The sequence below is a fragment of the Salvia splendens genome, chromosome 17 (assembly GCF_004379255.2).
Source record: "Salvia splendens isolate huo1 chromosome 17, SspV2, whole genome shotgun sequence".
NCBI lineage: Eukaryota > Viridiplantae > Streptophyta > Magnoliopsida > Lamiales > Lamiaceae > Salvia > Salvia splendens.
In genome coordinates, this window is record NC_056048.1 from 24,807,836 (window position 1) to 24,833,957 (window position 26,122).

A 26,122-nucleotide genomic window follows, 5' to 3' on the forward strand; every position below is an offset into this window, starting at 1 on the left:
TGATATCACAATGTTTAGGACTAAAATATATTCTCTCTTCTTTAAAGTAGCCTCAGATTTAAATAACAATTTTCGCACACAGTATTAGATAGTATCAAAATATTCCTTCAATACATTATGTATCATGAACTAATTCAGTGGACATATATTAATTGCCGTGGGAGGTGATGCTAATTATTAAGGTCAACCCAAAAATATCTATACTAATTATAGTGGATAACAACTATAATAATAATTCATAATTAATAACAATAATAATAATGATAATAATACTTAATAGTGAAATTAATATATATATATATATATATATATATATATATAGGATTGTGCTCAAATCCTTTTCACCTATTAAATCCAATCTCCTTCTTAATCTCATCCATGGATTTCAATGCATCTAATGGCTTAAATTTTAAACTGAAATTATCAAAAAAAATTAATTTTCAACGATTGAGGGTGAAATAGGGATTAACCAAATTTGTTAGTTATGGAATTATCCATGAATTACTCCTTTTAGGCCGTATGCAGTTTCAACAAATGATTTCTTCCCAATTTCTCGCTGATTTCTTTCTCCAGCACACCGCTTTTAATTTTGATAATTTCAGTTCGAGCAATTGGCAGTTCACGATTATAGATTGTAGATTGTTCACGCCGGTGCTTTGTGAATCAAACGCAGACAAATGTAGATTGTGCACGATTGCTCGATAATCAATGGAAGAAGGTTATTCACCCACTTCTCGCTCATGTTTAGTGGTTTCGACGATTTCATTTTATAATTGAATATCAGTCGTCATACATAATCAGTGTAGAGCATCGAGATCGTTTTTCATGTTGGTGTGCGTTTGTTCTCAGTCGCATTACATAATCTGTGTAGATCAGCAAAATCGTTTTTCATGTTGTACTGACTCTTTACTGTTTCATCAGAAATATGATGCAAGTTTCATGTTTATGGGCAAGTCCAACAGGCAGTAGATCCAATACTGTACATATTTAATCAAATGTTGTACACGACATAATGCATGACAAATGGAAAATAATGAACACAGTAAAACAAATAATGCAGAACCGAATCACGCGCGATGATTGCAAAACATTGTTACTGTGCTTGGTTTGTATTGAATCTCGTACCTTGCGTGTAGGTGTACTGCATGGTTGTTAATTATTAAGCAAATCATATTTCCAGTAAAGTATATTATTTTCCAAAACGGTAAACATAATGCACTAAGAATGGCCAATAATGTACATATTTAATCATATGATGTACACGAAATAATGCATGAAAATAGAAAATAATGAATAAAGTAAAACAAATAATGCATAACTGATATACATAATGTACATATTATGTAATGTAATGCGTAGTTTTAGCTTCTGTAATGCATTATTTGTGATACGTAATGAACCTTTATCTTGCCCCGTTTCATTTAAGTTGTACCGTGGTTCGATGTTTGGCGCAAGTTTCTTGTTTTCCCTAAGGGTTTAACAAGCCTAGGGGCTAGGGTGTGGTATGTTCTAAATCTAAAAAACGTTGTCCGAATACACGAGCTGCAGTAATTCGTCTGGGTTGCACGTGCATAGCGCGTAGGCATTTTTTAAAACAGATATACATAATGTACATATTATGTAATGTAATGCGTAGTTTTAGCTTCTGTAATGCATTATTTGTAATATGTAATGAACCTTAATCTTGCCCCGTTTCATTTAAGTTGTACTGTGTTTCGATGTTTAGCGCACGTTTCTTGTTTTCCCTAAGGGTTTAACAAGCCTAGGAGCTAGGATGTAGTATGTACAACAACAACCACGTGATGCTTAAAACAGAATAAATAATGCATTCAAATAGCCAAATAATGTACAGAATCACTCAAGTAATGAACATACAAATATTGCATTCATTCTTAGACTCATGTACAACATCAGTCTAATGATGCATAAAACAGGATAAATAATGCATAGATATAGCTAAATAATGTACAAATATTGCATTAACTCTTAGACTCATGTACAAGTTCCGTGACGGCTTCCTGGCATCGAAACACAGGATAGATTGAAATCCTAGTTCGGCAACAGATTCCTTTTGCTGCGGCGTAAAATTCTTCAAGCAGGACAAGAACTCTGCAGGTGTTCGACGACAGTACAAATAGTCCTCCCTCCGGCCTTTGTTCTTCTTGTCTTCATAGTCATTTTGGGCAGAGCTGGTTGAAGCTTCCGTAATTCGTTCGCGGAATTTCTGGGCTATTCCAACTGGCAGTAGATCATCCACTGCATCTTCTATGTTGCTCCTCAACTGCTTTGTCCCTGTCGAGCAGCACCAACTTGCATCATTAAACGTGCAATACATAGAATAACAAACAGAGGTATATAGTAGAAACAAATCTGCCAAACGAACATTAATTCATGCGTAAAATAAAATCATGCTTCAACATGTACACATACTGCACCGACTATATAGTGTAATTTACAAACACATATTCCAGTTAATGTTTGACAATTTAAAACAGGATCCTACATAATGCAATCACATTTTCAAATAATGCAATCACATCAGCAAATAATGCAATAACATAGTGAAATAATGCAATCACATAGTGAAATAATGCAATCATAACACAAACATGTTGCAGCATACAAGATATATATACATGTAACCACTTAACCATCCAAATAATGCAATCACATAATCAAATAATGAAGATATTATACCAGGTAATGAACAAACAGATTTACAACAGGATCCAACATAATGCAATCACATTTTCAAATATATATACAAGCATGTTGCAGCATACAAGATATATATACATGTAACCACTTAACCATCCAAATAATGCAATCACATAATCAAATAATGAAGATATTATACCAAGTAATGAACAAACAGATTTACAACAGGATCCAACATAATGCAATCACATTTTCAAATAATGCAATCACATCAGCAAATAATGCAATCACATAGTGGAATAATGCAATCATAACACAAGCATGCTGCAGCATACATGATATATATACATGTAACCACTTAACCATCCAAATAATGCAATCACATAATCAAATAATGAAGATATTATACCAAGTAATGAACAAACATATTGACAATCTACTCTTTCCCAATCTAAAACCCCACCTACAACGAACAACCAGATTCTGAATTTACGACTAATGGATACAGTAGTTAATTTAATTCACACAATTATGCAAATAATGTACAAATTATGTTAACCCATGTGGGTTTACAAACCAAACATACAAAGCAATTCGAATTGAACCTACGGACAAAAGCTCACCCTCTTGCTGGAATTGCTGTGAATTAGTTGGACGTCCTCTTTTCGTCATTTTAAGATCTGCGAAAGAATCCAACCACACAACAACGGAGATTGATTTCAGTAACAAATACGTCGGATTGGTGGTAATTGGCTGAATGGTGGTGTGGGTGTTGGGTTACTGGCGAATCTTGAAGAAAGGGTTATTGAAAAACGAAATTAACAATCGGAAAACCCTACCTCTCCTTAAAACTCAGAACCGAAGCCTGCAAATCGACTGTAAAACGGCTTGAATTTCAGTTTACCGTCGAATACAATGGCGTAGGCGGCTAGGGTTTGCTAGTTGAATTGAATTTGAGAGAATTTGAGAAGACGCTTTGGAGAGAGAAGCGGGAGTAAATACGGGTTCTGATGAATGAGGCGGTAGATGGAAAGTAGTGGGGGTATCCCACTAAAATCGCGGCTCCTCATTTTTTGCAGATTTTAGAACTTAAAATTACTATTTCACCCTCGTAATGAACGAATTAAACGAAATAATGAACTACGGAATGGTAAAGAATTGCTTAAATCAGCGTCGTTCATCTATCAGATCCAACCATCCAAATCAAATTGGAACTTAAATCTAAGCATAGCAAAGGACTTTAACATGACCCTATATATATATATATATATATATATATATATATATATATATATATATATATATATATATATATATATATATAAGGTTCAGAAAAACATTTAAAAAATATCTATTGTTGCATCAATCTCTAGATAGTGTGGATAATAACATTTCGGCCATGTTCGGTTGGCGGGAAAGTAATGTTGACAAGGAAAATGATTCCTGGGAAAATGAATCCCGGGAATATGATTCCTAATAACTTTACTTTCCCGTGTTTAGAAAATATCAAGATTTTAAAGTTTATATTTGATTTAAACACTAAACTAAAAATATACTTATCATTTTTTATTTATAAAAAATAATAATACATATTATTTAATAAATTATTAATTACAAATGATAATAATTATATTATTTTATTTATTATTATGATGGATAGTTTAAATATGGATTATACATCATAATATATAATAATATAATAATAAATAAGATTATTATTATTATTATATTTACTAAATTTTTAATTGAATACATTTTATAATTTAAAATTTTACTACAATTTTATTGTTAATTACTAATTTATAAAGTAATAATTATGATATTATTATATAATTATAATTATATTTAATTATTTAATAAATTATTATTATTATTATTATGATAATAAAAATTAAATATAAATATAAATAATATAGTTATAATTATGATAATTTGAATTATAGTTATTTATTATCCTGAAATTAAGTATGGTTTATACTTTTAAATTATTTTTAAAACATTGTAATAAATAATAATAATAATAATAATAATAATAAAACTATACTATATTGCATTAAATACTTAAGAATCCTAAAATTGAGAAAAGGAATAACTAATAAAAGTTAGGATTCAAAATTCTGGAAAGTTGTACTAACTTTCCTTGTTTCAGGATTTTGATTACTTTCCCAGTTTGATTAAAAACGGAAACAAACACATGAATTTAAAATTTAAGGAATCAGATTACTTTCCCCGACAGAATCCTGAGAACTAAACATGGCCTATAGGTAAAATAGAAACATGATTATATATATTCAATAAAAAGCAGATCGAATTGATCAACGCGGTCAGATATTCAAAATGAAATACACAACCCAACTTGAAACAATAAACAATATAGATATATAAAATGTGTATTGTTCTACGCCTAAGTATAGTATTTTCTTTTGGCTTCACACATTTATTACAACTAAGCAAAATTCAAAAACACAAATTCGAAAACCACCGAGGTTTTCACACTCTAAATAAAACACTGTAATTTAATTACTAGGAGTTCATATATATTTATATAATCCAGTTCAGCCTCTCGAACGAGACACACATATATTTGGAAGCTAAAAAAACTGTTTGAATGAATACATGGAAATCAATTAATCTCAAAATCTAGATTAATCAATTCTTCCACATCCCAACTTCGATGATTCATCTTTTCCTCTCAGATCATCATCTTTTCCTTCATTTCTTCACACATATATCTATCTATATATATATATGATGACGACGACAACAACAACAGCAACGACGACCAAGAACTACTGAGCACAACCCAATCCTCTCGCGTCCGCTCCCCTCATGATTCTCAATCTCTTGCAAGACGACATGAACATTCTGCAATTCCGCATCATCATTAGCATGCACGTTCATATAATATATGCAAAACTCAATCTCATCGCAGAACACAGAACCAAAACATAAAGGTCATTTCAGTTCATTCTTAGCTCATTTTAGAAATGATGACCTAAAATTGAAAAGTCAATATTTTCAAAATCCGAATTTTATAAAACAGTATATATAGAGAGAGAAAGAGAACTTACTCCCATGGAACATCTCCAACAAGCATCAAATCTCCATCTTTATCCTCATAGGCTGGAGCATATTCTGACCCTTTGTATCCTTCCCTCTCTGAATATTCACCTAATCAAAAGTTTATTTAATTTAAATTAATTAAACCTTAATATTATTACAATAAATTAATGAAATATGAATAGAGTTGTAATAACAAATATGTATAAATATTATTTGGAAATGTAACAAAAGTAAACGTAGTTTTTATGAAATACCTATACAGAGCTTGAACATGTCTTCCAAAGCAGTGAGAAGATGGGAATAGCCATTGTAAAGCTTGATATCAATCTTTCTAAGATAAGGAGCTCCATCCATGCTCACTTTCACATACATCCCACTCTCCGTCTCCGCCTTCTTCACCGCCGCCGCCGTGCTCTTCCGGTATGACTTCACCGGAGGCCACCCGACTATCTGCGCTCTGCACATCCACACATATATCAGTATACAGGATTGTATTCAATGTCGAACTAGTCAGTATACATATTTTTAAAATTAATTACTTTGGCGCGGGTGCAGTTTCGTGGTCGTCGGCGGACTTGGCGGCGGGGACACCGTTGGAGGCGGTGTCCTCCGCCGTCTCAGGTGAGGATCTCTTGTTTCTCTTGTCGGATTGGTCGGAGCCGGGGAGGCCTAATCGGAGATTTAGATCGGCAGGCATGATGATTGCGTTGCGTGATTAAATTGGAAGGGATTGGTGGTTGAAGGGGGAGAGATGAGGGAAGTGGGAGAGGAGAAGAGAAGAGATATAAAAGCAAAGGTGGTTGGGGATGTCGAGGGAAGAGGGGACAAGCGAGGCCACCTAGATGGAAGACTTTTATGGGGGTGGAGGTGAGGTGCACCCATGTGAACATTCATTCTCATAATTAAATTTTTAGGGTTAAAATTATGACTAGGTGAACCCACTACGGTGCGAAAATGGAGCCGGTTCGGGGCTACAAGGTACGGGTAGGGAGTCGCTCGATAGGTCTCGAAGCGCAAGTGAGATTGATATTCGAAAAGAGGCACTAAGGGGATTTTGTTTAAGACATGTTATAAAATATGGTTTTGGACATGGGAGGATAACATAAGTTATTAAAATGCCTTTCCATTTTTATTAAACTCAGTGTACTTAGAGCATCTGTAACGCAAGGGGCCGGGCCGCATCTCGCGAGTCCCGGCCCGTCCCGAGCGTTGCACGGAGGAGAGTCACGGCCCAGGCCCATCCCGGGGCCGCGTTCCCGGCCTGTCGCGCGTCCCGCGTCCCGGCCTGGGACGGCGTTGCACGGTGACGGGCCGCAACTGTAGAGTCCCGGCCCAGCGTTACACGCTCCTCGGGCCGGGCCGCAACCAATTTTTTTTTTTAAATTCGAAAATTTTTTCTATAAATACTACTCCATTTTCATACACATTCAACTTCATATTCAACTTCAAATCTCTTCCTAGAATTCGAAAAAATGCCTCCACGTCAAAGAATATTCGAAGATCAAATGTCCCGGTCGTTAGCAGAGGCGCTACCGGCAATCCAAGAAGAAATCAACAACCAAGTTGAACGCTACCAAGCTGTTATTCAAGCTTGGAACGAACAACAAACCCGGGTACCACGTACCCGGATGTATATTCACCGAGACCGTGAACAAGCTGCCTTGCGGCTTTTCACGGATTATTTCTCTAGAGATCCGCGATGGAGTGATCAGATGTTCCGTCGCCGGTTCCGGATGCGGAGGCCGTTGTTCCTACGCATTGTCAACGCAGTTGTAGCTCGTGACCCGTATTTCTTCCAAACTACCGATGCTGTGGGCCGGGAAAGTATATCGACGTTGCAGAAATGCACGTCTGCCATTCGTCAACTCGCTTACGGAACTACATCAGATATGTTCGATGAGTATCTCCATGTAAGCGAGCCTACTGGCCGGGAGTCCCTCGCTAGATTCTGTCGGGCAGTCGTCGAAGCATTCAAGGATACGTACTTGCGAAAGCCAACGACCGACGACGTTAGGAAGTTGGTCGACATGCACGAGCGGGCCCACGGCTTCCCGGGGATGCTCGGAAGCATCGACTGTATGCACTGGCAGTGGAAGAATTGTCCAACGGCTTGGAGAGGACAATACACTAGCGGGCACAAGGGCACACATCCAACGACCTCAATGTGTTGAACGAGTCTCCATTGTTCAACGACTTGTGTGCTGGGCGAGCACCGAACGTAGAGTTCACGGCCAACCACCGTCGGTATAGTATGGGGTACTATCTGGAAGACGGGATCTACCCTCGATGACCCGTGTTCGTGAAGACTATCACAGCTCCGACAACCGATCGGAGGGCAATGTTTGCCCAAAGGCAAGAGGCGGCTCGGAAAGATGTCGACCGTGCATTCAGAGTCCTCCAAGCGCGGTGGGCTATCGTGAAGGGAGCGGCCCGTGGTTGGCAGCGGTCAAACATCGCCGACACAATGTATGCATGTATCATAATGCATAACATGATCGTTGAGGACGAGCAAGATAACGTCACTTTGTGGAGCGACGATCCGCTCGCCAGCACCGGGATCAACTACGTTGTCACCGAGCCGCCCGTGCAGGGCCTTCCTCACGACATCCGCAATGTCATGGCCCGTTCAGCTGCGATGCGCCAAGAGGAACAACACACTCGCCTCCAAGCCGATCTAATCGATAAAATTTGGACTCGCACCAATGTTTTTCAGAATTGACGTTATGTTTTTATGTATTTTATTTTCAGTTTTAAAATTTCTATGTTGTAATTTTGCAGTATTCGATGAAATTAAATTTTCCGTGTTATAAATTTCCAGCGTTTTTTATTTTACGAGTTAAATAGGTTGGAGTTGTGAATAGTGTCATTTATTAGTTGCGGCCCGGGCCGCAACCTGCAGGGTTACAGCAGTTGGGGCCTGGGCCGCAACTGTAGAGGAATGATGACGTGGAGGGGACTTGGGACCGGAAATGGGGACGGGGTTAATGATGCCCTTAGTTCTTACGCCGTCTTCCGTGGTGAAAAAGAATTTGTTTGGCCAAAATTGCTTTTGAAACTACTTTTTTGACCAAATAATTCATGTTACTTTGTATCAAGAATGTGAAACACTTCAACATTGACTGCGTGGAATAATTATTTTCATACATTTGTAGAAATTGCTATGGCTATCATTGATTTGTGATATTGGCAAATATTTCTGTAGTACTACTATTACTTTGTCCAATCAAGATATTTTTGTGACAAGCTATCCGATCAAAACTAGAAAAAAAACAATAATTATATATATATATATATATATATATATATATATATATAGGGTAATGATAAACTACAAACTACAAACTACAAACTCTAATCCTATAGGCCCAATATAATTCACCAACGGTTTAAAATAGGTGATTAAATAATGTCAACATTCCCTATAAAATGTGTCACCAAGGGGTAGAATCGGGTCTCACAATTGGACGCTGATTTTGTTGAGATTATCAAATCCCGTATATTGCGTCGTTCGGCTTCACTACACTATTCACGTTACCAAATCCCCTTAATTGCGTCCCTCCTACTTCCCACCACATTCTACCTTTTCCTCTTCCCTCCGAAATCGTCCGTGGTTGCGTTCGGCGGAAACATCAAATTGGATTTAGTGTTGAAGTCTACCTTTCTCGCCGGCCTCATGAGCTCTGTAAGACGACGTGGCCAAGCTTCCGCTGATTCGATCGATGGTGAGATTTTCCAGCAAAAAACCTAGTTGTCAAACGTGGTAACATTTAATTTTGGTAATTGTTCGTATTATTAGCCGAAAAACTAATGCTCGATTCAAAATCACACGCCCACCACTGATTTTGCACACTCTGTTGTACCCAGTTTTTTATCTGTTTTTCCAGCAAGACCCTAGTTTAATCTGTTTTTCAGCTATTTGGGTAATTTGGAGTTGTTGTATACATTGTTGCAATATGTTGACATTTTGTGGTGACATTAGTGGAAATTGTATGATTTCAGGATTGGTGATGGTGGTTTGTAGCTTTTGTTGACATTGTTGTTGACATTGGGAATTATTGTCTAAGAGTGGGTTGAATACCTCGTTGTTGAGTTTGGAGGAAAATGTATGATTCTGGGAAAGGTGTTGACATTTTTTTATAAATGTCATCATTGTCAACATGTATTCTATGGTGAAAACTAGTGAATGAAAATTAAGATCCTTACTTTTGAGCAACTAACAAGATGTCTCTAACTTGGAATCTCAAATAAAACTGGACCCCGGGGTTGTTAAATATAGGCCTCTTTTCACAATCACGTGAGGAATTCCTTCTATCTTCGTTTGGAAAGATCTATTAGTTGAAGGGGTTAATGAAATTTGTATAGTGTAATACTTGTAATTTTAAAGGATTTGAAGATACTGTTTAGCTTTCCCATACCTTATTTTCTGTCCTTCCTTTCTTTAACTCTTATCATATCATCTTTGTATCCTGAAGTAGTTGGTGTTGACATTTTTTTATAAATGTCATCAATGTCAACAATTTTGTTGAAATTCCAGCTTGCCTGGAATTAAATCTGGAAAGTACAGCAACATCTTGGCTGTGACGTTGATAATGTGTGTTGAAAGTTTCTGTTGACATTGTTCTAAGCCTCTGATTTGTTGCAATTTTGTTTACATTGACATTCCGGCTTGCCATTAGATTTTTTTCTTTTCATCAAACATAGGGATGAAAAGGGAGTCCACGAGCTGATTTGTTTACATTGACATTCCGGCTTGCCATTGTTCTAAGGCTGGAATAGTAGAGCTTGCATTACCCCTGAACCTTTTTTGCAGAGAGATTTTCTTGATTTTTATATCAATTAAAAGGGACTCCACGAGCTGTCTAGAGTCGATCATCAGGGAGAATAGAACGCGCCTTGTGTTGACTTTCAGTTGTTGTTGATATTGTTGCGTCTGCTCTCATTGATCTTTTGAAACTTTCAGTTGTTGTTGACATTGTTCTTGACATTGGTAATTATTATGTAAGAGTTTGTTGAAGACGTCGTTGTTGATATTGGTTGAAAATTTATGATTTTGGCAATGGTGTGCTGACATTTCAGGTCGAAACATGTTGTATACATTCTCTAATAATATCTTGTCGTTGAAATATGTTGTCACCACAGAATGGAATACTGTTGCGTCTGCTCTCATTGATCTTTTGAAACTTGCAGTGGTTCAATAAACATGCTACATTGATATTTTTTTTTACATATGACAAGTTGATATTTTTTAATAAATGTGAACAATGACTAGTTGAAAGGCACACTGACATTTCTTCAGTCAAGCACAACAATTTCTACAGTATACATTAAAAAAAATGTACCAAAACAATGACAGACAAATCAGCACAGGGACATCAGCCATTTCGAAATCTAACTGCAGTTGGACATACGAAACAGAATCATCATCCAAGGATGTCACCACGGAATGTCAGCGGCCAAAAATAGCATGAATATCATCGCAAACTATATCAGAACCATTGGCAGAATATTTTTTCATGTATTGAAGATTTAAACGACCATTTATTCACAAAAAAACGTCACCAAAATTATGCTACCAACAACGACCAATTCGATACATAGCCTACTACTCAACCTCATTCATCAACTAACGCAGAAACATCAAATATAAACGTCATTATTTTCAACAATTTACAACACCTATAGTTCAAATTGTCATGAAAAATACCTTGAGCTTCGTCAAACATCTCCATTTCAACACAAACGTCGACGTGGAGCTTACGCCGGCCCAATATACTTCGTAAACTAACGCCTAAGAAGATTTATGCGATGCACTTCAACACAAATGTTGCCAATATGGTGCCTTGAATGTCGATGATTAGTGTCAGGATTGGCCAAGATGATACCTTGAATGTAGATTTATGAGATTAACTATGCACATGGGATAACTTTATGGTTGAATGAGAAAGAGATGGTGGCCGATGTTAATTCTCATTCCAAATATGAAACTCATTGTAGTTTGGTATAATAGAGATAAATTAGGAAGACATTGTCGTCGGTTACAATTTGAGGAATCACGTCAAATATTGTTAAGTTGGAGTAAATTGAGGGGGAGTAATAACCGCTTCATACTACAAATCCCACATAAGTCCCTGGTGACACAAATTGTATTGCACGTTGACATTAACATTTGATAGATCATGTCAGCCGTTGATTGTGATTAAAGATTGTTTAGGATTAAAGTTTGTAGTTTGTACCAAAGATAGGAGTTTGCATTTGATCACACCTCTATATATATATATATATATATATATATATATATATATATATATATATATATATAAAATTCAAGTAGATCATTTATTGTTGTGTTAAGTGGTGCTTTCGAGTGTGTGATTTTGGCACTTACATTTGCTCAGTTTTTGTTATGTGGGTGAGTTTGTTAGTTGAGTCATGTAGTAGCCTAGTTGAGATCTTTTTATTTGATTTTATTTCGTTGTTTGTTTCGCTCGCTTAATTTTATGGCTCTAGTCTTGGGCTTTGTCATGATTTTACTTAAAAAGAAAGTAGAGAATATGTTAGAACTTTTAGTTGTACTAATACTTCAACTAATTAAGCTTGATGTTGGAAATGGTTTGTCTTATTGAATTTATTAATTTCATCGTTTATATTTTTTTTACTCAAAGATATCAACACAACACCCACCAAACTAAAAGAACACCAATTACCCATAAATGAAACAATCACCAGGAGCAAAGCTGAAGCGTTACACTCACTTGGATAAAAGGGGATGAGTCGGATAATCGTCTTCACAGTAACCAACAAGAAGATAATTGTCTATTCAACTGTGTCTTGACCATCTTCTAATTTTAGGTAAGTCCTCACACAATCGCCTGAGTTGATAAGAAAAATTCAAACACCAACATTTTATATTTTAATTCTTTTATAGACACAAATGTCTTTTATAATTTTAATTCTTTTACAACTAAACCATTATGGAGATTGGTGGTAAGGTATTTTCCTTAATGTTTCGGAATGTAATCTCTATGGTAGCGTGACTCAATTTTTTATTTGAAGGGTGCAACTAAATTCAGTACCTAAGTAGAAAAGGTACAATTAAGTAATAGGGTATGGCAACTAAAATTAATACTTTCCAAATTTTCATAAAACGACTAAATAAGAATTTTTCAAAAAAAGATTAAAAAGTGTTCATCATAAGCAAATACTACTAGTAATGCTATAGTGGTCATGATTTCTGAATGATATACTTGTGCAATTAAAAGATTTTTAAAGTATATATTAATGATTTATTGGGTTGTTTTCATGAAGACGATATATCAGGCTATACTTATGTGTTTGCTTCAAACGTAAGATAATGTCGTGTCATCTATATTAGCAGCCACATTTTTGTGTTTGCTACCATACTTTCTAAAATTGAATATCACTTTCAAGTTAAAATTGACACAATTTTAATTTAGGGTAAAAGCTCAAATGCCCCTTGTGAAATATTGTGAATATAAATATAAGTAAATACGTAAATTAAAAAAATCTGTTCTCATAGTGATTACGTCATTGACGACGAATTTGTATTCTTTGACTAAGGCGATCAGAAATAAATAAAGTAATAAAACAGAATAGAGACAATTTCCTTTATTTGTACAAAGCTAGGTACAATGCATTGTTTGTTTCTAATGCAATTATATATTCTAATGTATATCTATACAAAACAAACTTATATGAATAAATCAATACTAATAAACGACACAATGTGATGTGATTATCATTAATTACGCTTCTAGAATCCCATACAAATTGCGGATCTAATGGATCAGAAGAAATCGACTTCGATCGATCAACCGATCTCACCTCTGGCTTGTTACGATGGCAGTAAAACTCTATTAAATCAGTGCCTTCAATCCACAATGCAACAACTCTACCCCAACCTCTTCAGATTGGATTAACTTATGTCCTTCGTCTGTCATTTATTATCGGCGATTATCACCCTAACACGACTCTATAAATTTCATTTGTTAAACCCGCCATTAAATATCTAAATATACATTCATCTTGGTTGACTTTAGTTTTAAAGTTTATTATGTTTTCCATTTCATTTATCGGTGATTAATTTTATTGTAGGACAATTAATGCAGGAATCTCATAATTAAGCGCGGTGCAAAGGAAATGTTGTTCAACGTGAATAAATAATCCAGCAACATGCAAAATCTTTATTCCCCAACATAATTATTTCGCAAGCATTTCTTTAAATTTGAATTAGATTAATTTAATAAAGAAATAACTTTGGTAGCACGGAATAACTTCCACTATTATAAAAGGCATTTTCTTCGACAATTAAGAAAAATAAAGATGATTAATGTATAAAGATACCGTTTAGTGTCCGATCTTTGAGGAACAATTACTACTCTTTTTCAATTATTTATTCCCTCTCCTTGTCAGGTTCAAAATGATTACAATTTACAAGAAGTGCAGAGAATCTATCTTTCTTTTATTGCAATTAAAATAAATTATGACCCAAAACTATTGAAACTATTTATAAGTGACGGTCTTTCTTAAATACTTAGTTCAAAGTATCTATGAGCAAATTTTTTTTTGTTAAATACAAATATTATTATGGCCCACAATGGTGTCACTAAAACAGGAGCGGAACTTTTTTTTTTCCACAGGTGTACCGAATCCGACTAATCCTGCTCGACCGGGCTTGCGGATTAAGGCCGAAAGTCCGATCGAGCAAGATTAGTGGGATTCCGCCAAAAGGCGAATTCGGTACACCTGTGGTTAAAACCAAAAAAAAAAACAAGGTTCCGTCCCTGTTTTAATGTACTTACATTGTTAGACATCGGATTAGATTGAATTAATTTTATGATAGACATTGAATATAGTTAGATTCATAATTGAATCAAGATTATTCCTTAAAAAATTATGCTATGCATTATAATCATCTTACAAAGAAATTCTGGTGAAACAAATATATGGAAGCTTCACTACTCATTTCGAATTACTAAAGTATTAATTGATAATTTGATATTTTCAAGTTAATTCACTTGGAGACTTAGAGCTCGATGAGTATTGCCAAACTGGCTTTTATTTGAGAAGATAAAATTACTCATATCACGTGCATATTTATATCTAATTTCTGCATTTATACGTAGATTAGGAATTACATAATATATGTATAGATATAGTAGTATATTATATCTTGAAATTGGTTAAATGCATGGTACCAATGCATACAAGACACCTAGCCTAATTAGTATAGTGAAATCGTAGTTGTCATATGATAGAAATTTAATGTCAACAATCAGACAAATTGAGAATACAGATTAATTAACATTCTAGCTGTTCTTTCGTCTATGCCTTAATTAGTTGCACGTCAATTAAAATTTATTGGATTCTCATTATTGCAAGAATAATAACACATTATATTATATGCATAATTATATAGTTTTATTTGTTAGAAAAGAACCTTCTATTAGAAAATTTGATTAGTCATTATTTATATCTTTATTATATACATATAATTTAGGGACAATAGTGCAATATGCATGAATTATAAAAATAATTAGTAATAGTAAGATACTATTTCCTTTGAATCCTTCATAGATTTGAGATAAGATTCATTTAAGCATTTACCATCCACTAATTTGTACTCCATCTATAGGTAAATTTAAGGTAAAAATAATTTTATTACAAGAATTAAAATAACTATTTTAGCCTTTTAATCATGAATATATACATTGATGCATCTTTCTTGTTGAATAAGTGCAACCTCAGCGGTCCAATCTCATAACAAACGAAGAATTCGTTCCATTTCATTTTCGAAATAGTAATTTTATAGATTCAATACAATGTTTTTAATTGTGATGATAAAAAATATTTTTAACATTATTCTTATCCTAAAAATAGTGTATATGAGAGAGAGAGATTGGAGAGTGATGCACAACAAACAAATTTAAAACATATTCGGCAAATTCAAAGCTAGTTTCTTCTTGTCCACAATTTCATTTGTGGTTTTAAATGAGACATTTTTCTGCCCTATCTTAATTGCGCGACAAAAAGAAAGGCTGCATAAATGCACCTGCTGATATTGGCATCTTTTTTTTGTGTTTTCTTGAAATCCAATTTACTCAATTGAATATTAATTATTAATTTCAAATTAAATAACGATCTTTCAACTATTTGGCAAATTAAATTATTTTTTAAATATTGCAATATTGTTGTACATTTGGTAAGGTATGATAATAATAACAATTCATGAAATTGACAACACAAAATTCAATTTATACATTAGTTAGCAAATTGAGATAAAATTTCATAGGCATTATTTCCTCTGCCTTACCATAAGCCACTCGTATACATTTTCGGAACGCCCTACCTAAAGTAAGAAATGTTTCGCTTATGGCGGGACAGAGGGACTAATACAGTTGAAAAAAATCACTAAATATTAGGGTAAGTTCGATCATTAATCCAACTTTTTATACACAGGTGGCTCTAGAAGACCAGAATCAACCCAATCTTTTAAATATAAGAATTGTTTGTATGCTTAATGTGACATTACTAGTCAGCCTTCTTTTAAGACCAGTATCATTCTTGTTAGCACATAGACAAGTCCAAAAGAGAAATAGTATCTGGTTTAAGGTTGAGGTGACATGAAATCTCCCATAATTGATCTATCAAATAAAATAAGAAAATTTAGCGATATTCATGTCTTCCTCTTACATCAATAGCAAAAAACCTTGAATTCTCCTTTACATTTAGACTGCGTGATAGCAAAAAAAGGCTGTCGTTAAAATAAGTCATAGTACTATGAATGTTAATATAAATTTAACTAGTTTTATATTTTTGTAGAAATTAATTCCGTAAGTACTAATGACAATGTTCGATAATTTACATAAATATAATAATAATAATAATAATAATAATAATAATAATAATAATAATAATAAATAATTAGTATAATAGGGGCTTAAGCTCCTAGGATCTCTTTACTAGTTCAAAGTATGAATATACTCCCTCCGTCCTGCTGGGGTTTGGAGCCCCTTGCACAAGCGGAAGACTTGTACAAAACAAATAAATCAGACGTAGGATCTATTTGACAGATTATGAGATTAATCTATTCATATGTTAACACAGAATTGCATGCTAGAATGCAAATAATTCATGCTCAAAGAATATAAATTCTAAAGCATGATTTCTACGGTTTAGAGTTACCGATTTTGATTCTCCAAAGAATCGTCGATTGCTCGCGCCTTCTCCACGATGATCTTCAATACTAGACCACGGATCTTCTAACTGGTTCCCGAACTGTATTCCGAAATCAGTGTGGGCTGATCTTATCAGAACACTAGGACTCGAATAAAGAAGACAGAACTTTCTCACGGAGGAGAGCTGAAAATCTCACGGAGGAGAAAAACCAAGAAAAATCGTCCCTTACTCCTTTTCTGGAGTGGACGTTATTTTCAAAAAAAAACTTAATTATGTCTCATTTATTCTCCTATTTATATTAAGTTCATATTTGGGCCCATGGATCTATGGAGGTTTGGATGTGGGCTCACCCAATTAGTTTTACTAATTAAATTGAACCAACGATTCAATATAAACTTATATTGGAATATTACGAGCAGCCACTACAGAAGTAATATTGCACTGCCCATCCAAATCCGAGATTACAAGTAATCCGAGTTTTCGTTTTATTTAAATATTTATTTCCCGGGCTTAAGATATAAATGTCCATTAATTAATTAAAGTTTGTCATGGACTTAATTAATCAACATCTTATTAATTCCAAGAGTGGACTTAGCAAGAAACACTTATTTATTATTCATGGAATAATTAAATTCCAACTGGCCAGTTTCCGAATAATAAAAACCTTGTTCAATCTCCTCTTGAGGACATTATCAAACGAGACTCACCTCGCGCACAATTCAACATAATAGCAATCCTAGCACCGCTAGATATTAATCATCACTACCCAATATATCAGGATTATTGGGTTGCCAAAAACCCACACCATTTGATAAGTCAAAGTAGTGCATAATCAATACCGTATGCTCAATGCTAACGTATGTAATTAAGAAATAGTTATTTATCAAGACCTAGTCTTTCAGTAGATAGCATAAAGACACGTCTTACTGTTAGATCCATTCAGTGCTATACCACACCAACGTCATCTTATTTCAATAAGGCTTAGAAATAATCAGACTGGCATTGCAACCTTTCGCGATAGGTAGCCAAAGCATATCTAGGTTGTGAAATTCTTCTTTTTCTTTTGCAAAGCATTGCATAGAACCGATTGTAGTTACCTTAAAGTGAACGGCGCCCACAACCAGTCTACTAAGCAAAAGACTTAGACTTTGTTTGCTTCTTATGCATTTAAATGTTTATAAATCATCTTATTAATGAACAAGCAAACACAATGTAATAACATACTGATTCTATTCGTGCAAACTGTTCGAATAATACTGAATCAGGTTAAAAGTGGATTGTAGAGTTTTTCGTATACAAGCAAGATTCTATTCGCGTGAACTTGCTCGAAACATGCTTTTCAGTATACCAAACCTAACACGTCCCACTCAAGATGACCACATTCTTGAGTGGCACGGAGTTTTAGGTAGAATAGTTGTTTGTGATATAGTAGAGTGAAAAAAATAATTGAATATTTTAATGAGGGGAGAGGAGAGGAGGATTTAATTTCAAATATAGAAAGTGGATATCTTAAATGAGACAAAATAAAAAGAAAAGATGGACATCTTGAATGGGACGGGGGAGTAATCTCAAATTTCAATTTAGGAAGTTTCAAATGAGAACATTTTATGTTGTGGGATACATGCGAATAGATAATTTTCACTATATATACAAACACAATTGAGATTATCACGAGTAGTTCGCATGGAGACTTCTAATTTGGTTTATCTTACAAGGCTGGCTAAACACCAAGGAGAGACTCTTTAGATTTGATTGCACCAATATTCAAGATAGGCTATGTTTTGTATAGGAAAGAGCATAAAAAGTCCACTGCATCATTTTCCAATGCAGGTTTTCTAGTAACTTGGGGTAGTTTGGATGAAATTGTTGGAATATCATATTTTTCTCTCCTAAGGATCTAGGATCTTGCTACCTCACATGGATGCACTGTTCATGAGATTTGACAACAAAATTGGGAGTTCTTAATTCTAGGTGATTTCATGGTATGTCTTGTGACTCAAGAATTAAGTAATTTTCCAAAAGATGGAATTGAACTGAGATTTCGAGAAGAGGCTCATTCTTTAGAGGCTAGGATCGTGGACTAAAGGTATGCATATGAAATTTCCTATTTCTCCCGAGCAAATGTGCGATGACTTAGTTAAAGTTAGAAGATCGGTCGTGACATAATCGAAAAAACAATTATCTTCCTCTTGGTTGACGCAAATGTGACATTTAACTCATTTTTCCTTTTGTTACGTGGCTTTTGTTGATGAAGAGTGTTTTATTTTGGTTCCAACGTTTTGTTTAGTTTTATATGGTTTAGTTTGTTTCATCCCATAAATCTTAATTTTGTTGGACATAACATGTTCTAACTTCTTGTCCATTGCTATATTGGATATGCAAGACATGATTGTATATATGGTGAAAAATATTACTACATCCATCCCACCATAAAAGTCAACTTTTGTCATTTTAATTTGTTCCACAATAAGAGTCAACTTCTACTTTTACTATAAATGTTAAATAGACCCTACATTCATTCCACTCACATTTTTCAACTCATTTTCATTTACGTACATTTCTTAAAACCGTGGTGGATCAAACGTGGACTCCTATTGTGGACGGAGTATGTAGAACACTGTTCTTCTCCGGTGAATGCACTCAGACAACACAAAGATTGTCAATTGTGATATGTTGGATGAGACAACATATAAAATTATCATATTTTTGTTTCAATAAATCCGTGGGTATTCCCTACTCAATTCATTATATATTTCCAGATTGAAATCTATGTTGGGCCACAAAAATCCCACTATTTATATTGATGCAGTTTATCAAAGTCCATGTGTAATAAGATATTATTCTCAAAAATCAATTCATGTGCTCGTATTTCAATTACACCCCACGTAATAATTCACTCACCAACCCTGCATTCATTGTTCACACTCAAACCCTATCCCCAATGTTTCTCAACTAATAAGACGTTTTTCCTCTAATCAGTAGGTCGAGAAAAGTAAATGAGATACTAACATTTTTAACTAAAACATATCCATAATTGAATATTTAGATTATCTTTTTCTACTCTACGATTCAATATGGAACAACTTACATGTGAATATCTCGAATCTCGACTATATACCGTCGTTGTCTAAAATGAGGGTGTAGCATCCGAGCAGAATCGAGGGCCCTATTTGTGAGATATATAGGAACATAAAACAAGCAAGACGAAATTGCCTTGTGATATCAGGTTGTCATTTTAACAAATACAGCCATACTATTTTCCCAGTTACTACTTTGCCCACGTCTACTTTCCCAACACCATTCAAATTATGCACATTAAATATATTAATATAGTACTCCGTTATATAATTCCTCATTTAATACTATAGCTTTAAATAGTACTCCTAACAAAGAATTTAAATACGCCAAATCCAGATAATGATGTGAAAAATGGATTTCATAAATAAGAATAATTTATAAGTAGCATTTTTATGGACTGTATATATGGCGTCAGACAATATAGCTCGTAAATGTTAGTAAATCATACTACTTCCTTTACTAACACAACACAATACTCTTTTGCTATTTTAATCCGTCGAAAAGAAAATTGGTTATTTTCATTTATGAACTTATTAGAGCACCCACAACCGTGCTCTTGCCAACGAGCACGGTTGTGGGCCCGGCGCCACTATTCCTGCCTGCTCTTAGGCAAGAGCACAACACCCACAGTTGTGTTCTTCCACAAGGACGAGCACAATTCATTTTAAATAAAAACATTCCCATAACATTAAAATTCATTAAAAAAAATTGAAATAATATTACAAATTACAAATAAAATAAAAAATACATAATTAAAATCCTAAAAAATAAAAATTACATAATTAAAATCCTAAAAATTAAAAATTACATAATTAAAATACTAAAAATAAAAAATTACATAATTAAATTCGTAAAATTAAAAACACCCACTACGCGTTGCCGAATTTCGCCCACATGTGTTTGATTAGGTCTTCTTGTAGCTCAACGTGGGTTCGGATATCACGCATTGTGTGTCTTGTTTGGATCCTCTCACCCACCGTCGTATGCACACCTCGGCGTGGGGGAGAGCTCGCACTTGAGCTTCCGGCTTCATCCTCGTCTTAGAAGCTAGCCGCCATCGGTCCTTCGTCGGCTATAATCATGTTGTGTAAGATAATACAAGTGTACATGATGTCGGCGATATTGTTCAAGTACCACAGCCGAGCCGGGGCCTTCACAATGTTGAATCGGGCTTGAAGGACCCCAAAGGCTCTTTCGACGTCTTTCCGCCCGGACTCTTGACGCTGCGCAAAAAGAACTCGTCTCGGGTCTTGCGGGTTGCTGAGCGCTACCACAGCCGTCGACACGTCACCTGCTCGCTGGCACGGACGTGCTCGATGCATCGAGCAGCGCCGTGCCAACGGCGCGAGCGCAGCGGAAGACGACGTCTTCCGTGCCGCTGGCACGGACGGACTGACGCCGTCCGTCCACCGTTGTGGGTGCTCTTAATATCTTTCAATCACATGATCTAATCTTTCTTTACTCACAAAATATTCTTTCATTTATTATTAGATTGCTATCACTAATTTGAAGGAGAGATTGATTTGCATTCTTAGTACGCTAATCATTTTTTTATTAAAATGTGTTACATTTAATTTGCATCCATGAGACTTGAGAGTCTCCACACGCCACCTCAACAGAGTAATAAAGGGTAAATCTCAGTCTATTTCGCAAGGAAGTGGTCTCACAGCCAGTACGAAAAAAATACTTACAAGAGAAAATTACTAAATATTGTGAAAAAAAAATCCCAATGAAGGATAGGGCATACAAAGATCAATGTTGCATGAAAAAACAATTGGGCCATGATACACCAAAAGTTGTTGTAATTCTATTTGGGCCTAATAAATGGGCTTTAAATTAAATCATTAAAGAATACAACTCCTATCTGTCAAAGTGATAAAACATTTTTTTGTGTACATGCATACAAACTACTCTAGTAAATTTTATTGCAAGTTTAGGAATGACATGTAAAAATGTAAGGTCGATAACTTCATCTTATTAATTTATGTGAAATTTTAAAAAAATATGGAGTAGAATATTAAACTATCACGAGGAAAAACTATTTTCAACCCGGGCCAGCCATTGAATTGGGCTCGCCCAAATATATACTAGTAGTACAAAACAGCTGCATAATCCGATCCAATTGGGCCTAAACGCAATTTCATTATCTTTGTTAATTAATCCCTTGTCTAATTAAAAATAAAACGTTTTCTATTTTGAGTTAACTAATTTAAAACGAAACGTATCCTCGTCTTTTATTCTCTCTTCATTAATTGACGAAATAACACTACATAAAATATGGTATTGAAAAATAAATGTTTAATTTTTAATGGGATGGGGTTGTATTAGGACATGTATTATCAAATATTAGATGATCTCTTGAAATTTATATTGTTTGTAAATTTGTACTAACATTCTAGAAAACGTATTGTTTTCAAATTTCAATAGAATACCACTTACCTATACTAAAATTACAGTAACGAAATTTTATTTAAAATCATGTTATATTACTAGTATTTTTTGCACCTACCTTTAATAAAATAAGTGTAACGAAATTAAATTGAAAATCTGGCTGGAGGTTCAGCCAAACCCTTCATTATTTCTCTCTCTAGCCAGACGACTCACGAGATGTCTACTCCGGCTGAGCCACCGGTCACCACCACCAGCTCCTCCATGCTCCGGCCGTGGCCTCAGTTCCTAGACCTCTCCGCCCTCAGCATCCCCGTCTCCCTCTCCGAATCGACCTACCGCGTCACCCAAAACCTCCGCTATTTCCTCCCAAACTACGTCGTTCTGACCCTGATCATCTTCCTCCTAACCCTCCTCACCCGCCCCCTCTCCCTTCTATTCTTCCTCTGCCTCTTCGCCGCCTGGGTGTACCTTGTCCTCGCCCGCGACGATCCCCTCACCTTCCTGGATTACGACATCGATCAGAGGTACGTCATCGGATTCCTCGCCGTCGCCACTTTGGGCGCGCTCTTCTGGAGCCACGTATGGATGAAATTGTTCGTCTCCTTGCTGATTGGGGCCGTCCTCGTGCTCGTGCACGGCGTTTTGAGGGCGCCGGAGGATTCGATTGAGGATTCGCCCTATGGATCGTTGCTCAACGTGGTGGATAGCCCTAGAGGGGGATACGCTAGCGTTTGAGAGGTGAATCGTAGTTCAGTGTTCTGATTGGATTTACGTGTTTAGTGTTGCCATTCTTCTGATTGTCAGACCTTTGACTAATGTAAGCTGCGTTTATTCAACTTTTGAGGCTGAAATCGTTTGATTTTGTTTTTGAGCGATTGAATTACTTGCTTTTTGATTATATCTAAATGGTTTGCAAGCTGAGATTGTGTTGATCAGAGTATAACTGTGCTATTGTTGCTTGCTGCATTGGTATTTTGGTGCTTATTCGTTGTATCAAGCATTGCAACTGATCAGGAACTTCCAATAGTAGAGAACAGATAAGTGTACTAACGAGCTTTGTATCGTTTAGAGTAATATGTGTGTAGGTTTATAGCGTTCCTGATAAGGTATTTGAAGATGTTATGGTTGTGGCATTAGACTATGCAAGTTGAATAAACACGATGTATCCAGTTTTGCCAGTTGCATTAAATTATGCAAGCTGAATAAATTCGATGCATCCAGTTTTGCCAATTCGTGCACTCATTTGATCTAAGCCAAGGTGCATGCTCTAAATTGTGGATCACAATCTGCAACTTTGTATAAACTTTGTATTGAGCTGGAACTGAAGCTGGCTTTATGTTTATGTGATTTTTGTGTTACTTAACTGAGTTTGGTACGAACTCTAGAATTTTGGGTATGCAGTTGAAGTTAGCAAGAGTTGAGATGCGTAGTCACATATGTACTAGCTTTTGTCGTTTACATGTAGTAGATAGATAGATAAATAGCATTCTTGCAGTGGTATTTGATGGTGTAATGGTTGCATTAGTTTACAACATCACGTGATTCTTGTAGGTAGGTCATGCAAGTTGGCTAAATGCAATGCGTCATGTTTCTCTTCCACCAACTCATTTATTCATTTGTTTCATGATCATATTGAAGATTCAGCTCATAGTTTGTGGTTCACAGCAATGTTATCAAATAACGGATATGGCGGCGCCATGGCGCTATGGCATGGCGTTCTATGGTGGAAATGCCATAGCAACATGGCGCTGCCATTGCACCGCCATATCCGCCATTTGACAACATTGCGTGAGTACTGCATTTAGGAATGGGGCATTATGCAAGAAACATGGAGGTTAGAGCTGTATTTTATGCTTTATTAATTGTTTTAAGAGTTTTAGATGTTATATTTTTGTTATTTTCCAATTTTTGAATTATGTATAAATAATAAGTATTATTTTATTTATTTAATTATTGAACGCCATATCCGCCATACTAATACGCCATATCCCTGTGGCGGTTTTTAGGCGAACCGCCATAAGCCGCCATACGAGATTGATAACACTGGTTCACAGTCTGCAACTTTATATGAACCATGTAGCTGAGTTGGAACTCCAGCTGACCCGATCTTGTGTTTATCCGTGGTTATTCTGTATGCATACATAAAATTTGGGTATGCAGTTGAAATAAGCAAGAGGTTATCATGCTCAATGCTTTATGTGAACAGCGAATAGGTTGATGCGTAGACGCCATCTTGATATAGCAGCTCTGTTTTCCCTATAAGATGTATAGATTTCTGATAAGTTAGCTATATATTTCTTGTTGGTGCTTGCTGATTTAAGTGTGATCAAGAGTCTTGACTAATAGCAACAATGTGAAATATGGGTTTCGGTGATACTCCATGGTTGAGAGTTGAGACTGTCACCTTTGTCTACTCCTTATGCAATGTTATAATTTGTGACTTCAAAATGTTACTATACAGTATGTACATATTGTCAAAGAGTTTTTTTTTTTGGAGTTATTTTGCGAAACAGAGTGTTTATTTGCTGGTGAAGGATAGGCCATATGGGTGCAATGTACTACTCCGTATATAATACCTATATACAGGATCTGTTCCAATAATGTGCCACAAAAATTTCATAGTACTGTATATTATATTTTCAACAAATAATATTCCGTGGTTCTAGTTCTCATTTGAATCCACAACTGTTGGCTCAATTTTTAGTTTTCATGTGACTTTTTAAATGTTGCAAATAACTATCCACTTTTTCAATGTTTTGCAATTAAAATTCATCTATATTTTCCAAGAAACCTAACTTTCGAGTTCTCATCAAGTCAAAATTCAATATTCAGTCTAACAAGTTCTCGAATTGGATATTTCAAACTACTCCCCCCGTCTGCCATTAGGAGTCTCATTTGAGTTCGGTACGAGTTTTAAGAAATATAAAGGAAAGTGGGTGAGAAAAGATAGTGGAATATGAGGCTCATTTTTATATATTAATTTTATAATAGAATGTGAGTAGAATGAGTTAGTGGAAACTGATGTGCACTTATTATTTATAGTAAAAGTGAACCGGGACTCCTAATGGCGAGGGAGTAGTTATCAAAGTCCTAGTCAATTTTCAATTTCAAAATGTTAAAATACCGGCTTCAACACGTACAAGTTAATTTTCTACCACTTGTGACGGCAATAATAAATTCTAAACTTGTGTCTCATACTCTCAATTTCTATAGTTCAAGTTTGGGTCTTATGTATAACAATGTCCAAAAGTTGCAATCTTTACTAAAACAAGAGATATTTTTCCATTTTTTAAAGACACCATGAACATTAGTTACTTACTTTTGACAAAAATTGGTTAATTAGCAGAAAAACCATGAACTATTGCTAAAATTTCCCAAAATCTTTAAAGTTGATTGGATAAACAAATCACAAACTTTAACAATGGTGCGAATTTCTTATGGCAATTGGTACTTCGAAATAAGAGGCTATATGGTTTATTACTTAGAAATTAATAAGTCCATAAAGGCTTTATTAATACACATCTATTTCAAATATGATACATATGCCACCACATGAAATTAAATAATTCACGCCGTTTTAGTCATGGCCGAAAATAATCATAATGGAAAATTCATACAATTGTTAAAGTTCTTAATTTATCGACCAACTTTAAAGATTATGAAAAATACTAAATTTTATCCGATCAATTACAATTCTATTTATAATACTAGAAGTTTCAACATTACTACTAGTATT

General features: G+C 35.1%; 2 protein-coding genes across 2 annotated transcripts; one reads left to right on the forward strand and one right to left on the reverse strand.

The window, feature by feature from the left end:
• Nucleotides 1–5,173: 5,173 nt before the first annotated feature.
• On the reverse strand, nucleotides 5,174–6,537 carry LOC121773208 (auxin-induced protein 22D-like). Its single transcript, XM_042170022.1, has 4 exons — nucleotides 6,261–6,537; nucleotides 5,976–6,178; nucleotides 5,730–5,829; nucleotides 5,174–5,523 (listed from the first exon to the last, which is right to left on the reverse strand). Exons 1-4 carry the CDS (start codon nucleotides 6,416–6,418, stop codon nucleotides 5,448–5,450), a joined length of 537 nt encoding a protein of 178 aa, XP_042025956.1. The 5' UTR covers nucleotides 6,419–6,537; the 3' UTR covers nucleotides 5,174–5,447.
• Nucleotides 6,538–22,530: 15,993 nt separating this feature from the next.
• LOC121773495 (PRA1 family protein D-like) lies at nucleotides 22,531–23,284 on the forward strand. Its single transcript, XM_042170366.1, has one exon. The coding sequence runs from the start codon at nucleotides 22,603–22,605 to the stop codon at nucleotides 23,119–23,121; it is 519 nt and encodes a 172-aa protein (XP_042026300.1). The 5' UTR covers nucleotides 22,531–22,602; the 3' UTR covers nucleotides 23,122–23,284.
• Nucleotides 23,285–26,122: the final 2,838 nt, after the last annotated feature.

Bases quoted from the DNA above. Each gene is read 5' to 3' on its own strand.
- LOC121773495 (XM_042170366.1), top strand. From the start codon at position 22,603: ATGTCTACTCCGGCTGAGCCACCGGTCACCACCACCAGCTCCTCCATG.
- LOC121773208 (XM_042170022.1), bottom strand. From the start codon at position 6,418: ATGCCTGCCGATCTAAATCTCCGATTAGGCCTCCCCGGCTCCGACCAA. The intron at 5,830-5,975 runs GTATTTCATAAA...ACTTTTGATTAG, and splicing joins CATGTTCAAGCTCTGTATAG to GTGAATATTCAGAGAGGGAA. The intron at 5,524-5,729 runs GTAAGTTCTCTT...GCGGAATTGCAG, and splicing joins GTTGGAGATGTTCCATGGGA to AATGTTCATGTCGTCTTGCA.